Source organism: Mesoplodon mirus (genome assembly GCF_964341445.2).
Source record: "Mesoplodon mirus genome assembly, chromosome: 8".
Taxonomy (NCBI): domain Eukaryota; kingdom Metazoa; phylum Chordata; class Mammalia; order Artiodactyla; family Ziphiidae; genus Mesoplodon; species Mesoplodon mirus.
The window spans coordinates 52219422-52237026 of NC_138984.1; the positions used below are offsets into that span (position 1 = coordinate 52219422).

General features: G+C 51.6%; 1 protein-coding gene across 1 annotated transcript in view; it reads right to left on the reverse strand.

Annotated features, from left to right (window-relative positions):
* Window positions 1–10: 10 nt before the first annotated feature.
* Window positions 11–17605, reverse strand: part of TMEM163 (transmembrane protein 163) — a gene marked incomplete at its 5' end in the record, with an annotated part of 251711 nt that continues 234116 nt past the window's right edge. The window contains 3 exons of the mRNA XM_082631364.1: window positions 11–959; window positions 2353–2494; window positions 10883–10994. Coding sequence (XP_082487490.1) covers window positions 899–959; window positions 2353–2494; window positions 10883–10994 — 315 coding nt within the window. The 3' untranslated portion in view covers window positions 11–898. The remainder of the gene's footprint in view (window positions 960–2352; window positions 2495–10882; window positions 10995–17605) is intronic.

Here is a 17605-nt window from a genome sequence, read left to right on the forward strand (position 1 = left end):
ACAGGTCAAGGTTTATTGGTCACCGTCGCCCGGACAAGCAGCAGTGCTAGAGGTACAGAATGTGGCGTCTGGGGAGACAGTCTCTGTGTGTGTGTCTTTAACAGAATCTACGCCTAACGCTGCATAAACCGAGAACAGCTTGTTCCTTACGACGTGAACAGACTGTAATGTACCATTACCACTTCACACAGCATACAGATACATATATGGATAGATTATATAATTATTTATTACAAATAGACTGTAGTTTCATACCTCTCCAAAAGGGATCCTGTGTTTACACGTACGTTCGGGTCCTGAACGTACAAGGAAGGGTCAGGGGCTGAGTTCGACCATGCAAAGGCTCACACATCTATCACGAAGCACTTTAAAAATAGAATGGTCTCCTCCTTTAGAACACATCTGGTGTTTAGATTGAGGATTAGTAAAACAGTATGAAATGAATGAAATACACGGACAGAAATTAGGAAGTGGTAAAGGGGTGAGGGACCAAAGGGTACGGTCTTCTCTTAAAATCTTCCAGGAGACTCCGGGCCCACGTGGAGGACCGAGGAGGTGGGTCTGGGGAGCTGCTCTCCATTTGAGGCTGGGAGCACCACAGAGGCATTCCACCAAGCAGACATCGTATCCTCCCCACACGAACCTTTTTACTGCAGAAGATGGCAAAGGTCAGTCCTCCCGCCGGAGACGGGGTCCTGCTCCGTGCTCATGGTCCTGCGGTGTTTGGCGGGGGCGGTGCAGGGAAGCAGTGCAGTCCGACCTGCTGGGGAGACCTGGTTCCCGTGAGCACAAAGAAAGTGAACGTTCAGTTAAGCATCAGTACCGTCTGCCTGCATGGAAACCTCTGGTGGTCCTGACAGTCCTCATGCGGATGCAGGGCAGCCGGCCCCGGCCACCTTCACTCAAACATCTCGTAGTGGCGCGTCTGCCTCACCCTGGGCACCATGTCGATGAGAAGCCTGCAAAGAGAAAGGCCGGTCACCCCAACACAGACCCTCCGCAGCCCTGGGCTTGAGCACTTGGGAAACAGATGGGGGCTTTCTGTTTCTTTTTTTATAAATATAATTCACACCCTATAGAATTCCTACAATTCAGCGGTTCTTAGTACAGGCAACCATCACACCCACCTAATTCCAGAACATTTTCATCGCCCCCCAAAAGAAACCCCATGCCCTCTAGCGGTCACTCCCCACCCCATCCCCCTGACAACCACTAACGTACTGTCAGTCTCCATGGGTTTGCCTGTTGGGGGTAGTTCCTATAAGTGGAATCATTCAAGATGTAGCCTCTGGTAACTGGTTTCTTTCGTTGGGCGTGTTTTCGAGGTTCATCCATCTATCAGTAGCATGAATTGGTATTTCATTCTTTTTATGGCTGAATAAATACTCCACTGCATAGCTCTACCACATTTTATTTATCCATTCATCAGTTAATGGACGTTTGGGTTCTTTAAAACTCGCATACGTTGGGCATACGAGTTGTCTCTACTTTTTTGTCCACTGTGAATAATGCCACTATGAATGTTCATGCATAGGTGTTTGCGTGGATGTGAGTTTTCGTTTCGCTGGAGTATATACCAAAGGGTGGGAATGCTGGGCCAAATGGCGGCTCTGTGTTTAACATTTTGAGGAACTGCTAAACTATCCCCAAAGCGGCTGAACAATTTACATTCCCACGGGCAAGATACGGAGGTTCCGATTTCTCCACATTCTCACCAACTCTTACTGTCTCTCTCTTTCATTATAGCCATCGTAGTGGGAGAGAGGAGGCATGTTAACATTTAAAAGCTCAGCACCTTTGAGAAACTTCTCTTTTCAAAGGCTGACTCCAGCCTAGATGCTGGATGCAGAGCCAGCGATGCCTGCTGGGCACTTCTTCAGTGAGAGGCCTCAGGCTGGGCTAGAACCAACTCTACGTGGAGCCCTTCTGCACCGAGTCCCTTTTGTAAAAAGTTCTCTAAGTGTGAGGTCCTGGCATCTGTATAGCACATGGCAGAGGGGACTTTAAGGGTGAGGAAACCCCCACCCCACAAACGCCTCCCTGGTGCATCATCACGACCCTCACTATAGAGAACGAAAGGGGCACAAATCTTTAGGCACGAAGGGTTAGAAAGGGAGGACCATTCAGTGAACTAGAAAGACAGCAGACAAAAGCGGACCCTTTGTGACTGAAAGCCTAGGCCCCTGGTCCAAGACCTTGCCTCACCAGAGTATGTGACGGCTGCAGGAGGCTTTTCCAGTCTCCTGACTTCCCCCGGGGGGCAGGAGGGTCACAGGTACAAGACATGATTGTCAGGGGTGGGGAACATAGCCCCCGTGGCCGCCCAGAGAGCAAAGAGGAAACAGCACTTACTTGATCCCGTAGGCGAATATGGTGAGGCCGATCAGCACTCCGATGCTGCCATCCAGGTACCAGACCGCCGAGTTGTGCTTGAACACCTCAGCGCTCAGAAGAATGGAGAAGCCCATCACGGCCCCCACGAGGGAGTTAAACCCTGGAAGAGAAGCAGAGAGGGGCTGAGGGCAGTGCCCAGTGAACTTGCTTAGCCGCCAGGAAAACTACCCAAACGCCAGGCATGCCTCTGCATCCTGGAACGTGTACTGGAAGGGATGTTCCAGAAGCACTTCTCGGGTGATAGCCACCACCTCAGACACCCACATGGTTTGACAAGTCTCTGCTCACATGTCACCAGAGGCCTCCCTGGATGGAGCTGTCACCCTCACCGTCCATCCCCTGCCGGCCACCATGCCCAAGTGACAGCCTGTGTATGGTTCATGTCTTCCTCCCATGCCCCAGGAACACAGGTCTCCAGAGGGGCAGGGGCACCAGGCCTGCCAAACACACAGGGGACATTCAATCGTCAGTGACTCACATCTGTCCAGTGTCTGCTGGGCAAGTACAGAGCTGGGATCGTCTCAACTCTGTGAAGTCAGATTATCACCCTCGTTTTACCAATGAGAAAACGAAGCTGAGCAGAGTGAGTGAGGTTTAATAAACTGACGGGTTAGACAGGTTGAGAGGATGCAGGGCCGGGATTCTACCTGAACCCATGTTCTTTCTCTGCCATGTCTCCTAAGTCACCCAAGGATTTTTCACTCTCCGGGAAGGAAATGCAAAGACTAGGATTAGCTACCTGGTTGCAGAAAGGGCAATCCAACCAGAACTGGAGCTAACAGACGTTGATCACCGTCTCCTTTCACACATGTCACCTCAGTGGGTCCCCATGACTGAGGCATCGCACTTCCAGTCTACCTGTGGGTTTTCCAAGGCCACATGGGAAAGGAATGGTTCAGAGGGGCTCCTGGGGTCTCGCTGTGCTGTGAGCCACAAGGCTCTTTGCCTGCCCCAGCAAAACTGGGGCCTGAGAGCACCTGCAGGTCCACGCTGCCTGGTGGTCCCCTGGCAGCTGCCCATGCAGGCCAGTAACCTCTCCGACAGCAGGCCTGCTCCGTTCCCTGGCAACTCCACCTGGGTAAAGGTGCCATGCTTCTGCTGAATAACCTTAAATGCATTCACTGTGGGCTGCACCTCTGCAGGGGTGTGGGGTGTTCTAAATGAGGAGAGGAAGAAGAGTATAGGGTAGAGATGACTTAGGCCAAGCCCTTTCTCAGGATCCACGGGGTAGACCTCAACAGGCTGCCCCTCAACAATGGGACCGAGATGAAGCTGGGCCTACAAGGACATCTCTGATTGCCTGTTTACATCACACCCTCTTCTCTCCCCTCAAATCTCCATCATCTCCCCACTCCAGGTCTCAGCTGAGGACTCGGCCTGGTACTTCTTAGAGCACATAGATTCAGACACCAACACCTCATCTTCCCAGCACCAAGTTCACTGCCCACCTATGCCTGCTGCCCTCACATACTCGGCTGCTTCTCCTGTTATTGCCATTCCTATGGAAGACTGGTGCCTTCATCCCTGTCCACTGAAGGGCTTTGCTCTTGAATTTCTTCTCCCTCTCCTGGGTCACTCCCACCGGGATAAGTCTTAGCATCATCACCCACCTCCTTCCTTGACCCACCACGATCCCCATTCACTACCGCCCTTCGCAAAACTCCCTGGAGAGCTGGCTACCCCATCACACCTCCCACTCTCCACCCTGTCCCACTCAGGTCCCTCCCTCCCCCCAGTGCTGCCCTGGTCCTTGATGGCTCCTGGCTGCCACAGGCCATGGTTAACGCCTCGTCCTCATCGTACGCTGCACTCTGCTGCTTTCCCTCTTTGCACTCTAGCTGGTCCTTCTCAGTCCCCTTTGCTAGACTCTCCTCCTCGAGCCCATCTGCATGCCTGGCTTAGTCCCCTGAACACTTCCTCCGCCTATATTCTCTGGCCAGGTTCTCACCTCCATCCCATAAACCAGTATCTCCCTAGCTCTCCTTCGTCCTGCCCTTTCCCCTCAGCTGCAGACATAGAAGCATCTCAAACTGAACACAGAGCAAAAACTGCAGCCTCCCAACGATCACCCTCCGGCCACCCTCTCTGTGAACAGCGCCCCCGTCCACCTAGCTGCTAAAGCCAAACATCTAGGAGCCCAGCCTGGACTTTTCTCACATCCCGAATCTCGTCCACACATCAAGTCATTCTTGCCAACTGTCACCCCCCCAAACCCACCCCCAGTCTACCCCCTCCCCGCTGCCCCTCCTGCCCGCATCCCCCATCCTCTCCATGATTCCCCTCGCGGCAGCCAGACCTCTGTAGCGAACTGCAGCCCGGTTCTGAAAACCATCCAGACTCTTCACGGCGGGCGAGTCCTGCGCTGACCAGCCCTTTCCTCCTCGTCCCCCCGTTCCGGCCACGCCGCCACCTGCGGCCGCCAGCCCCAGCCTCCCCTCCAGGCCTCCGCCGGCCGGACCCCTCGTCCTGGGGCCTCCCCGGCCTGGACTCAGAGCCCCTAAGGCCGCCCCTCCCTCCCCCAGCCACACCCTCCTACCGGCACCCTTGCTGCTGCTTCGCGGTTCCCCGTGGCTCCGCTCTCCGTAACAGGACATTTTTACCATTTTTCTTTTTGCCGACATCCCCCTCTTTCCCACCAGAAATGTCCGCGTAAGGACAGGAGTTTTGTGTCTCTCCTTGCTCCGCTCCAAGTCCCAGCACAGGGGCTGGCCCTTCTCGGGGACTCGATTGCTGCGTTAAATACTGAGTTAACAGATGGAGGGAGGGGGGAGGGGAAGGCATGCACATGGCCTTAAGTCATGGACTCCCACCGGCAGGGCTGGGCCGTCCCGAGGGAGAGAGGAAGCCACCGCTGCCCAGGCTCTGGGGGCCTCCCCGCCGAGGCGGGCCTGAGGCTAGAGCTCTGGGGAGACAGCCCCCCGAGAAGCGGAGGATTTACCCCTGAACTTCAGGGTGTGGTCTGGGGCCCCCTGGAGAGCCAAACTTCCCCACTCGCTTCCCCAGGTTCACACCTGGCGGAGCCTTCCAACCCACTTTCACCTCAATACAGGTGACATGGGTTAGCAAAGGCGAACCCCTCCACCTTCCTGCCACCGGGAACCATATCCTCCAGAGGCCAGTCCAGGGAGCTGCGTGGAGAGAGGGGCCGGAACTTGCTGGGAGCCTGCGGCGGGTGAGGGCTATTCCAGGTGGGGCATCCACCTGCCCTGCTGTGTCTACCTGGGGATCCTGGCCCACCGTCCACAGGGAGCACTTTGTACCCCTCCCCCAAGGCCTCCACTGCAGACAGCAGACCTGACAAAGAGCTTTCTCTGGGTGCCCTGGGGGTAGCGGGAGGGCAGGGCTGGCATCAGCTTCACCTGAGATGTGTCCCAAGGCAGGTGCCAAGGCCAAATCTCTAAGCCTTCCACCTTCGACCAACAGGAGACAGGCGCCCTTCCCCATGCTATGTCCTGGCCTCCCCTTCTCAGGGCTGCCCGGGGACAAGGCTGCAAGCCAGGCCCCCGTGGTGGTAGTTTCTGTGGCTCCTCCAGGCTCGCTCACCTCTAGACGATGGGGAAAAGCACTCAGCGTGCTCCCCATCTCTGTTCGCCACGCGGCTCACGTAGCTGACTCCACTCCGCCCTTCTGTCACCGCAGAGTCTCTCCCAGATCCTCGCACGCAGAGCGCTTTGGAGCTCCCCCCTCTCCGTCCTGCCCGTGGTTTTGGCCTCTGCATATCACACCCTCAATTCTGCTTCCATCTCTCCCCAAGGAGGGGGGCGGCGGGCCCACTCTGAGACGGGGGAGGCCGTATTTCTCTCCTGTCTCCTGATACATCAGGATCATCAAGATATTTCCCCTCTCCCATTAGAAGAGGCTGGCATTTACCCTCTTGAGTCTGGCTGTCCCTTGAGTCTCCCTGTTCTTTTTAACAAATGGAATCAGACCAGTCCTCTTAAAAAAAGTCTCTGCAGCCCACGCCTTTTCTCAGAAGGCCACCAAAAGCGTCCACAGAGACCACTACCCTGTCAAGGGGCTACCTGGGCTGGAGTTTACCTCTCAGGCATCAAGTTGGGGGAATTCTGTGTTGGGGGCTGGCTAGAGGAAAAAGGCAGAGATGAGCTGGAGATGGCTGCTGCCCCAGGGCAGACTGGAATCCTTCATTCTTCTTTCTCCATCTTTGTCGTGGGTACCAGTGGGCCCCTGGGGCCCCCACAGAAGCCCAGAGGAGCTCAGAAAGGCTGCAGAGGGTGGGAGGTTCCCCCAGGCAGCCACTAGATGTCCACTCACTCCACCAAGTCACCGGGCTCTGCCAGCCCAGGACCCACCAGCCTCCCATTGCCACAGTGGGGGGGACCCACCCACCCCACGCAGACTCTGGATGGTCCACAGCTGATGAAACTTTCACCCTGTTCACCCATATCTTCCAGGAGTCTCTGACCTGCTCCGCTCTGCCCACCTGTGGTTGTGACGGAGCCTGACTCATTTCAGCTGCACCTCTTATGAGCCTGTGCGGGGACGCTGGAAACAGCACACCCGGACTGGGGGACGGCTCCGTACCCACCCTCCTGCCTCCTTCAGAAGTTTAGAGGCTTCCTAGCGGCAGCTACTCCCCAGGAAGGACACGGAGCCCACAGGCCACCCATCTTCCTAACGAGGCACACAAGGCCCCATCGGTCACTCACCTCTGGGCCGCTGTCCCCACCCCACCCACGCCCATACGCTTGTTCCATCTGCCTGTTAAAACCAGGGCTCTTGCCAAAAATCAACGCTGTCATCATCTTAGAAAAAATAATGTCTGAGGCAATCTTGATTAGAGGCTCTAACAGTCTGGCTTTGATGACTAGACAAGAATCTGTGTAATTAAGCACATATTAATTGTATGCAGGAACTTCTGATTCAAAGTTCATGTACTTGAAATCCACCACAGACTGCTGATACTTTAGAACAGTCAACTCAGGCCCCTCAACTCGGGTTTCCAGCTGTCCTGCGGGCAGCGCTGGAGCCCGGCTGCTGGCCCCTCGTTCAGAACTCCCCCCAGGCACCTTTCCACCATCTTCCTCTGTCTGATTTGTAGTATTAACTTGCTGCCCAAAATCCTTTTGCCTTAAATAATACAGAGCCAGCTTCAGCCTAGTCCTGATAGCAAGGATCGCATGCTGACTAAACATCCAAAGCAAGAAAACCAACCAGACGTGATTTCCTGCGCTGCACAGCACAGCCTGGGGAAGGAAGTCTGGAATTTACCAGCACCCTGTTGTCCCCATTCCCCTGAAGATCTGCCTCCTGACTAAGGGCACGACCCAGGGACAAAGGAGCAGTACTTCCATCCTGCTCTCGAACCACAGAGAGGGGTCATTACAAAGAGAAGTGGATGGTATAAGTGAAAACTGCTCCACCAACAGGGTGGGGCAGCCTGGCCCGGTCCACACAGAGCTCCAGCTTAGCAACAAGCCACCTCGCCAGGTGACAGGTGACACCCGCCCTCCCTCCCAGCACCAGAAGCAATTGGCTGGACTTAGAGAGAAAGCACTTGGCCTGGCCCCTTGCCCTGGGCCAGACCAACAGTACCGGCAGGCATGGTTCCCGAAGCCCAGCCGGCCCCCGACCTCCCCACGTGAGGGAAGAACAGAGAGCAGATCCTTACAGATGGTTCCCTACTTCTGTTCACCAATGAATGAGGAGAATCAGGATCCCAGACAAGGCAATTCGCAGGAGGCTGTAATTACTGCCGCCTATTTAGCTGACACTCCCACCAAGCGGGGGGCTGCGGGGGGGCTGCAGAGTGCGACAACCATGCCCCCTGATGGCGGGGAGGGGCCCTCACGGGTGACAGGCTAGGGGACCGGGGTGCTGCCTCAGCTCTTTGCGATAGCGCCCTCTGTCTTGCTCTGCCAGTCTGTCTCTCCTCAACCTCCACAGCCAATTCATCCCCGAGCCCTGCCCATGTTATAAATATCGCTGACCCTTCCTCCATTCCCCCATACCAGCACCCACCCCGACCCAGGACACCACCCCGAGAGCTCCCCAGAGACCTCTCCCCTCCCTGAGGCCTCTCTGCTCCGTTCTCTACCTTGATGGCCACAAGTCTCTTTAAAAAACATCCATCATGTCACCTCGTCTGTTTCAACATTTAGCAAAACATCCAAACTCCCACGCTTGACCTAATGTGCGGAATGGTCCGCCCTCGCCCACTAGTCGGGGCCCCTCATATCCTCCCTTCCTAACTCTCCCCCCGCAGATGCCCCAGGCTCCCTCCCAACTCGGCTACCTCTGCCTGAGGAGTGCCTGTCCCCGGCTTTCCGCCTGTCAGTGGAACAATTTTCCATCCACTTCTCTTTGTAATGACCCCTCTCCCTGGGTCAAGAGTAGGATGGAAGTACTGCTTATGCAGGTGGATGGTTTTGTATGTGAAAATGATGACATCAGGAGTTATTTCATTAGAAAACACATACTTCTCATCAGGGGCTTCTCTTACACCATACAAAACGGTGGGACGTTAGAACGAGTGAAGCCTAAAATAGAACGAGTGAAGCCTAAAATAGAAACAGCATCTGGAACGCCTATAAAGGGTTAGGTGAAGTCACCAGTCGAGGGAGGGGCACCCACTGTTCTGAGAAGAGGGGGGTCAAGCCCCGTTGTCGTGGGTAGAGAGGGGACAGGGCCTCCTGCCTGGCGGCCTGGGAGGAAGGTCTGACTGCTGGGTCCACATTCAGGCTCCTGGCTGCAGTCATCTGAATACAGAAAGTGCTGATATCTGTAAGTCAGAGGGGATCTCTGACTTAAGGGATCAACTCAGCGGACAGAGGAGCGCCTGCTGGGTACCCACCACCTGGAGGCCCGAAAACTGTGCTGACTGGTGCAGCTTCCCCCAGGCCTGCCTTCCCAACCCCCATGTGCAAGGTAAAGAGACTTGGAAAGGAAGGAACAGAACACGTCGCTGGAGATTCAAGGTCCAGCCAGACGTCCGCTCTGTTCAGGCCTAAAGGGTGCAGGCAGAGCTGTGCCCCTCAGAGCAACAGAAAAGAACCTCAAAGGTGGCTGGAGAACCCACACCCAAACTCCTGGTTAGTGCTCTCAGCACAAGGCCGCCTGTGCTCTCATTCCTAAGAAAAGGAGGATGCCACAGCCAAAGGAGGCGTTTTCTTTTCCAGCTTAAAAAACACCAGACCACAAAAATCACAGGGAGTGAACACTTCTCCCCCAATCCTGGAAGCATCACTTTGACCTCCTGCCTGCCTGCCCCACCGTGCAAAAGTCCAGTTACACACACGGCAGGGCATCAGCACAGGATGAGGAGTCCAATACCGTGTCACCATGCTCGTCTCTTGGGAGAGAAGGGCCCTCTGACCGCCATCCACCCCGTCCTCAAAGGATAACAGCTACCCCCACGTGACTGCACCCACGTATTGCACATAGGAGAGAACCCTGAGAATCTGAGGAGGAGGGAGCGGTGCTTTCCTTAAAAAAGAAATCATGGGAATTCCCTGGCAGTCCAGTGGTTAGGATGCAGCACTTTCAATGCCGCACTTTTCAATGCAGCACTTTCAATCCCTAGTTGGGGAACTAAGATCTCACAGGCTGTGCAGTGCAGCCGGAAATATAAAAAAAGAAAGAAAGAAGAAAGAAAGGGAGGGAGGCAGGGAGGGAGGGAGGGAGGAAAGAAAAGAAAGGAAGGAAGGGAGGAAGGAAGGAAGGAAGAAAGAAAGACCTAACGATCTCTGCTCTACTTTGTGCAGGCACATCCACCAACCCACCAGCTTTTACCTTTGGACCTCCCACCCCAGGGCACAGGGGCTCAGGTCGCTACTCCCAACCCCCAGAAACTTCACACGCTCCAGGATAAAGAAAAAAGAAGACAGCCCGGCAGTAGTGTCCATCATGTTTCTAGTTTACATGCCAGCACTAGTTTGCAAAAACGGAAACGTGCTTTTTCTGCTTTCACACATCCTTCTCTGTCAGCCCACAGGCCACACAGGAAGCTCCTCCTGGCCCACAGGATGCAGAGGGACACTTCCTCCTGGTTTGGGTCTTGAGCAGAGGACACACAGCTCATTTCCCTGGCGAAGCCCTGGTCACTGCAACTTGAACTCCCAGGTAAGTGTTTCACTAGCTGGAGGGGGAAATGGGCGTGGAGCGTTCACCAAGGAAACCTACATAGAATCCAGGGAAGACATTTCCTTTTTGTTTGGAGAACGCACCTCAAATGCAAGGCTCTGGGAAGCCCTTTGTGCTCCATGATTAAGAGCCTGGGGAGCCATGAGCCACCCTGGTAGGAGGTCCCTGTGGAGGTGATTCAGGAAGAGTGTATTCAATTCCTAGGGCACAAGACATCTGCCCTGATAGGAAACCCTGAGAATCACTAAACAGCCTGGGGGGAGGGGAGGAGAGAGAGGAACAGATTCCAAATTGTTGAGCTTTTCTGCAAGACAAGCAGCTAAAAGTGACCCAAACAGCATCTTCCCTCACTGTGAGCTCAGCCCCTAGACACACTGGCCTTACTCACCATCGGTTATGAGGGCTCTGCTGGTCAGAACCTTCCCCAGCATAAACTTCAGCACAGCCAGGATGCTGCAAAGGATCCCACTTAAAATGGAGACGCTGAACAGGAAATCATCCTAGAAGAGAAAGTTCCAGATTTCAACAGTTCAGCTCAGGCTAGAGCAGATTGCAAGCCACTGGCCTTTGTTCCCAGAACAAATCATCAGTGAAGCATGCTGCCACCAGGTGGGGTGTGTTGCTTGTTTTTATACTTCAGTTACCTGTGTCACTGGGAATTAAAAAGGTGATCAAAAACGAATAATCCAGACTTATATTTCCTTAGAAACCGATTACATACTTCTTTTCCTGTAGGAGATTCCCCTTCCCGCTCTTCTGCCAAAATGGTTGGCAATCACTGATCAGTAACGGAGTTGGTCAAATGCTAAAAATAGTGACTTCTATGTAGAGTTTTCCATGGATAAGTCAAAAAGCAGCTGACTGCAAAGTCTGGAACATGTAAGTAGACCACTGGCCTAATAACAGAGCCAGCTGAACTTGCCATGGGGTCCATTATGGCTGGAGCTACTTATAACCATATTTTTTCCTTAACTTCGCACAAGCAACTGGAAGTTCAAATATAGCCTTCAAGGTGGGAAAAGGTATCTAAAAATAAAGTCTGCTATTGATGTTCTCTTAGCACTTACTATAAGTTGTTAGCTTACCTTTGCAAGCAAATGCATGAGTCACATATGCAAAAGCGAGTAGCCGTATATCTATCTCCTGATAGCAGGGCCCATAGGGCCTCTCAGCTTCGGGCTCCCAGGCATCACTCCCATGAAACACAGCCTCTAGATTCCCCAATATTAAAATGCCAGTGCCAGCAGAAATCTCATACAGCATCACATATACTCAAAGAAATAGGATTCCTTAAGCTGTTTATTAGTCAAATAACAGAAAGCTGGGAAGAGGAAGACAGCCTGTTTCCCCAGGTTCAACACTCAGCAAAGTGATCTGAAAAATCACCTTGCTGGAAAACAGGGTATCTGCAAAACATCAAAGCATCTCCCCCAAGGGAACTAAGATCCCACATGCCGCATGGTGCAGCAAAAAAACAAAACAAAAAGCACCTCGTCCACACCACTGATCAATGGCGGTTGGTTTTAACAGATGTCCACAAATCCCGTGCTACTCCCTCCCCAAAAAGGCACAGCTTAGTTCCCTCCTCCACTGAGCATCGACTGGACTCATGCCTCGTAGCGAACAAACAGAATACAGAAAAGAGGAAAGTAGTGACTTTACAGGGGGGAAACCCAGTAAGTGATCAAGATGAGCACGACCGTGCGTAAGTGATGCCGCTGTCATGTGCCTGCAGGTAGGACGGGACGTGAAGAAGGAGGCCTCTGGGTGTTCCACCCCCAAATCCGTAACCTCAGTTGAATCGTGAAAAACCAACAAACAAACCCATGTTGAGGACAGTCTACAAAACACCTGAGCGCTACTTTTCAGACATGTCAAGGTCATGAAATTTCAAGGTCGTGAAAGACAAGGAACCAGAGAAATTGTCACAGATTGGAGGCTAAGGAGATGTGAGGACGAAATGCCGCAGAAACAGAAAAGGTCAGTACATGGGAAGCCGGAGGAATCGGCGCGGAGGCTGGAGCTGTGTTACTACTGTTGTCACCCCTGGTTTAGGTAATGGCACCCTGGTTATCTACGTGAGACGTTATTTAACCTTAGGGGAGGCTGGAGGAAGGGAATATGGGACCCCTCTGTAATGTCTTTGTAACTGATGTATAAATCTGAAATTATTTCAAATTTTGAAGTTTTCAAAAATAATCACCTCACTGAAGTTTCACTTCCTCAAATGACCAGTAAGGACTGTGCCAAACCTGGCCTCTGGACGGATCCCCAGTCCCTGCTGTGCATGAAGGTTAATGCACCAGGGGCCACGGGGGCGGGCGGTGGGGAAGGACCCCCCAAATCCAAGCTCTCTTCGTGCAGAAACTCAGTCTAATTATGGGAGAGGGTGCCCATAAGAAAAAAGGCAAACATGATTAAGGAATCACGTACCAACATAGACCCAGATGCAGATAAGATTCAAAAAGCCTAAGCTGGTGGCACTTCCCTGGTGGCGCAGTGGCTAAGATTCTGCGCTCCCAATGCAGGGGGCCTGGGTTCGATCCCTGGTCAGGGAACTAGATCCCACATACATGCCGCAACTTAGGAGTCCGCCTGCAGCAACTAAGAACCGGTGCAACTTTTCTTAGAAAAGCCTAAGTTGGGAGACTGAGGCAGTCCATTAAGTGCTGTGAGGCCCCAGATTGAGAAGGTGAATTCTCACTTTGCTCACCCCGTGCCTAAAGCCTTTCTGGCTTCACCCGATCTGTTGGCAAAGCCCTCATCCCTACATGTTCAGAGATAGAGAAAGGCTGTGTTCACCCCATCCATGTCCCAGGGAGCTGGGGGTTGACGTTCCGCTCCCACCCCCAGATGCACCTTGAGAAGAGCCAGAATGGCTTTGCTGGTCCTCCCCTGGGTCTGCTAACCCAGGGAGCAAACTGCTGAACGGGGGCTTGGCTGACAAAGGGCAGTGATCCGCCAGCAGATCTTTGCTCAAATCTAGACTTCATTGCTTACTGGGGAAACAAACCCAAGCTCTCAAATCTCAGTTCTCTCTTCCATAAAGAGCAGTGTGATACCCACAGCCCCCGGCAGGCAGCTGATGTGCAATAAAATGTAGCAACTGTTATTAAAGGCCCCAAACGCATTACCCACACACTCACTTATTCCACCAAACAGCCACGCTAGGTGCTAATGGTGAGCCCCAGAGTACGGTAAGCATCACTGTAAAAGAAACCATAGGGAATTTATTACCTAGAAAGAAACACACATGGTGCAATGTAAAAAACGTTAAGAGAAACTATGATTGGGGTCCACAGTGGCTTATCAAGGGTGAAGGGGTGTTTGGAACCCATCCTTCGCCTTAGAGAAGCTTCCCATGGACTGGAATCCCGGAGGAACAGGAGATGGGTTTCTGATGTAATAAAGTATAATAGAAGCATTGATGATAATTAAAGGCACCGGAGCAGAAGCCTCACTTAATAACTGTGTGACTCTGGGCAAGTCACAGAACCCCCCCCCCCCCGTCTCCTCCGTTTACGCATCTGTAAAATGCAAAAAAAGAAGAGACCTGCCACCCGTGGTCGCTGTGTAGTATATCCACAGGGATCAGCAGGAACTATGTTTCCTGGAATTCCCTTGCTAGGTGTTTCCAAGTCACACTCGGCCACCAGAGACATCTGTGTGAGATTCAGAAGATGGAGGTGAAGTGGCGGCCCCTCGTCCCTGAAGGCAGGTACAGGGCACCAGGTGCTGTCATGCACGTGTTGTTGATCCACTGGGTCAGCCTGGGGGTGCGGTAGAAGCCAGGCCCTCAGCTCTGCCAGCTCCCACTGGATCCCCTCCTCTAGCTTCTCTGAGTCCTGAGCCAGCCATGTGTGCAGCTTCATTGACACAGGCTTCCTCTGCAGGTCACCCGTGTCACCAAGGCTGAGACCGTGAGGGTCAGATGTGCATTCAGGCCACCTTCAGGGTCCCAAGTTTTCCTGCAGTGCTTCCCTCCTGCCAGGGAGCCCTGCTGACTTCAGGCCCAGATTCCGGAGCAGCAGCTCCCGTCATCCTGCACGGCCCCATCCCTGCAACAAAGCCCTGTCCTGACCGAGACTTAGAGAGGTTCTGCTACGCTGCTTGAGCCTCACATACTACGCCATAAGGATGTTCCAAAGTGTTCCAATGGTGCCTGGCACAGAGTACATGATATATTTAAATATACAGAAGCCAACATGCAAAACTCAGGTTTTTCCTATCTGTGCATTATTCCTAGCAACCACAGTCTGCTCCCAGGATCAGCTCTGAAGGAACATTTGCCTTCCCCAAGTCTGGGAAAAGAGAGACTGTGGCCACCTTGAAGCCTCATCCAGGCTTTGCTCACCATTGCTGTGCTGATCTGCTTCAGAAAATATAAATCCTAAAGAAGGACCCACGGAGGACCTGGGCTGGCACAGACCTGCCAATGCCCTTGCCCAAAAACAGCTTGCAACATCCTAGAACTCTGCTGTGATTTTCCCACCCAGAGCCCACCTGGCTCTCCTCTCTCCACACAGACCACATTTACTGTTAGCATGAGCATAATGTCACAGAGAAGTAGTCATCAGCCTGCTCAAGACATCAGTCCTTGCTATGGACTGTTTGTGCCCTCCCCAAATGCATTATGCTGAATTCCTAACCCTCACTGTGATGGTATTTGGAGATGGAGATGAGGGAGGGGGCCCTCATGGTATTAGTGCCCTTATAATGAGAGGAATAGGTTTCTCTCTCTCTCTCTCTCCACCTACACACATTGTGGAAAGGTCAGGTGAGGTCACAGTGAGAAGGCAGCTGTCTGACCCAAGGACAGATCCCTCACCAGACACTAACTCTGCTGGCACCTTGATCTTGGAGTTGCATTCTCCAGAAACATGACAAATAAAAGCCACTCAGTCTACGGTATTTTGTTATGGCATCCTGAGCTAAGACAGTCCTGAGTGTAATACAAGGAGTTTCTGAGAGGATTCCTTCCCGAGAGTCAGGAAGGCAGAGCAGACCTGGCTGAGGATGAGAAATTGCAACCCGAGTAGGTTTGCACCACCGGTAGCTTCTCTCAAAGTGCAGCCACACCTGTCATGTCCCACATAGTCCTCACAGCCCAGTCAAGCAGGCATCTGAAAGGTGGAGAAACAGATGCACAGAGGTTAGATGACTTGCCCAGGGTCACTCAGCTAATGGCAGGACCTAGATTTGTTCCTGGCTGTAATCTGTACCAGGATGCCTCAACCATGGCCTCCTAAACAGCTCTAACATTGCTGAATGTGAACCCTGTAAAAACAGAGGGACAGGCATTTCCTCCTTAGGTATTCTGTTTCCACTGTTACCTATGCTGGGCCCCTGTGATTTCTCACAGCTGGGTCTTTATTGAATGGATAGAAGATCAGGGCAAAAAAGTTAAGACAACTAGCCACTCAGTCAGAAGCCCAGGATAACTGCATATTAAAGGAAAATGCTTACGTAAATCATGTCCATCCTGGCAAGCTTCTTTATGACCTTGTAGTGGTGAAGGCCTTTATAACCATCACAAAGCCATAAAAGACTGATATATTTGACTACATGGAAAACTAAAACATATGCAGAGGATAGGTTATATACAAATACAAACTAGGAAAAATGTTATCACAAAGGGTTAGTCTCCCTAATACAGAGAGCTCTTAGAAATCCAAAAGAAAAAGATTTAAAAACTAATAGAAAATGGGCAAGGGACATGGGGAAAAATAAAACAAATTTTAAACATATGAAAGATGCTTAAGCACACTCATAAAAGAAACAAAAACCAAAGCTACAAGAGGGACTTCCCTGGTGGCGCAGTGGTTAAGAATCCGCCTGCCAATATAGGGGACACGAGTTTGAGCCCTGGTCCAGGAAGATCCCACATGCGGAGCAACTAAGCCCGTTTGCCACAAATACTGAGCCTGCGTTCTAGAGCCCAAAAGCCACAACTACTAAGCCCGCGTGCCACAACTACTGAAGCCCACGTGCCTAGAGCCCGTGCTCCTCAACAAGAGAAGCCACCGCTGTGAGAAGCCCGCTCACTGCAATGAAGAGTAGCCCCTGCTCACCACAACTAGAGAAAGCCCATGCGCAGCAACAAAGACCCAACACTGTCAAAAATAAATAAATTTATTAAAGAGAAAAAAAAAATGACACCAAGATACCTTTTTCCTCAAACCAAAAGTATTAAGAAATTTCACTCCTTGAAAGACACCATCAAAGTAATGAAGGAAAGTCACAGACCGGGGAAAAACAATTTGCAAACACATTTGTTAAAGGATTTCTATCCAAAATATATTAAGAATTTCTACAGCTCAATAAAAAGAAAAAAGATGACTCATTTTCTTCTTTAATGAGCAGAAGATTTGAACAAACACTTCACCAAAGAAGATACATCACTAGCAAATAAGCACATGAAAAGATAGCAACATCATTAGTCAACAGGGAAATGTAAACCAAAACCACTATGAGATATTGCTACATACCCACTAGAATCAGTAAAACTAAAGAGAGAATACAGATTACGGTAAGGATTTGGAACAAATGGAATTCTCCTGTACTGCAGGAATGAATATAAAATGGTACTTTGTAAAAGAGAACGGCCAGTCCTTAGAAAGTTAAATATGGACTTACCATAGGACCCAGAAATTCTACTTCTTGGTATTTATCCAAGAGAAACAAAAGCATAAGTCCACACAAAACCCTGCACACCACTGTTCTTACCTACCATTTTCATAGCATCGAAAAACTGGAAACAGCCTAAATGTCCAACAAGTGGTGGTTAAATGAACTGTGAAACAGCCATGCGATGGAATACTACTCAGCAATGAAAAAGAGTGAACTAGTGCTGCATTCAGCAAGAACATGGCTGCACTTGAAAAGCATCATGCTGAGTGAAAGAAAGCAGACACAAGAGACTCAACAGTTCGTGATTTCATTTCTATTACATTCTAGAAAGGAAAACCATGCTGACAGAAAGCAGATCAGCCATTGGGGAGAAGAGGTAATTGATGACTGCAAAAGTGCATGATGGAACTTTTTTGGAGAGACAGAAATATTCTTTATCTTCAATGTGGTGGTAGTTCTGTATAAACATCTATCAAAACCC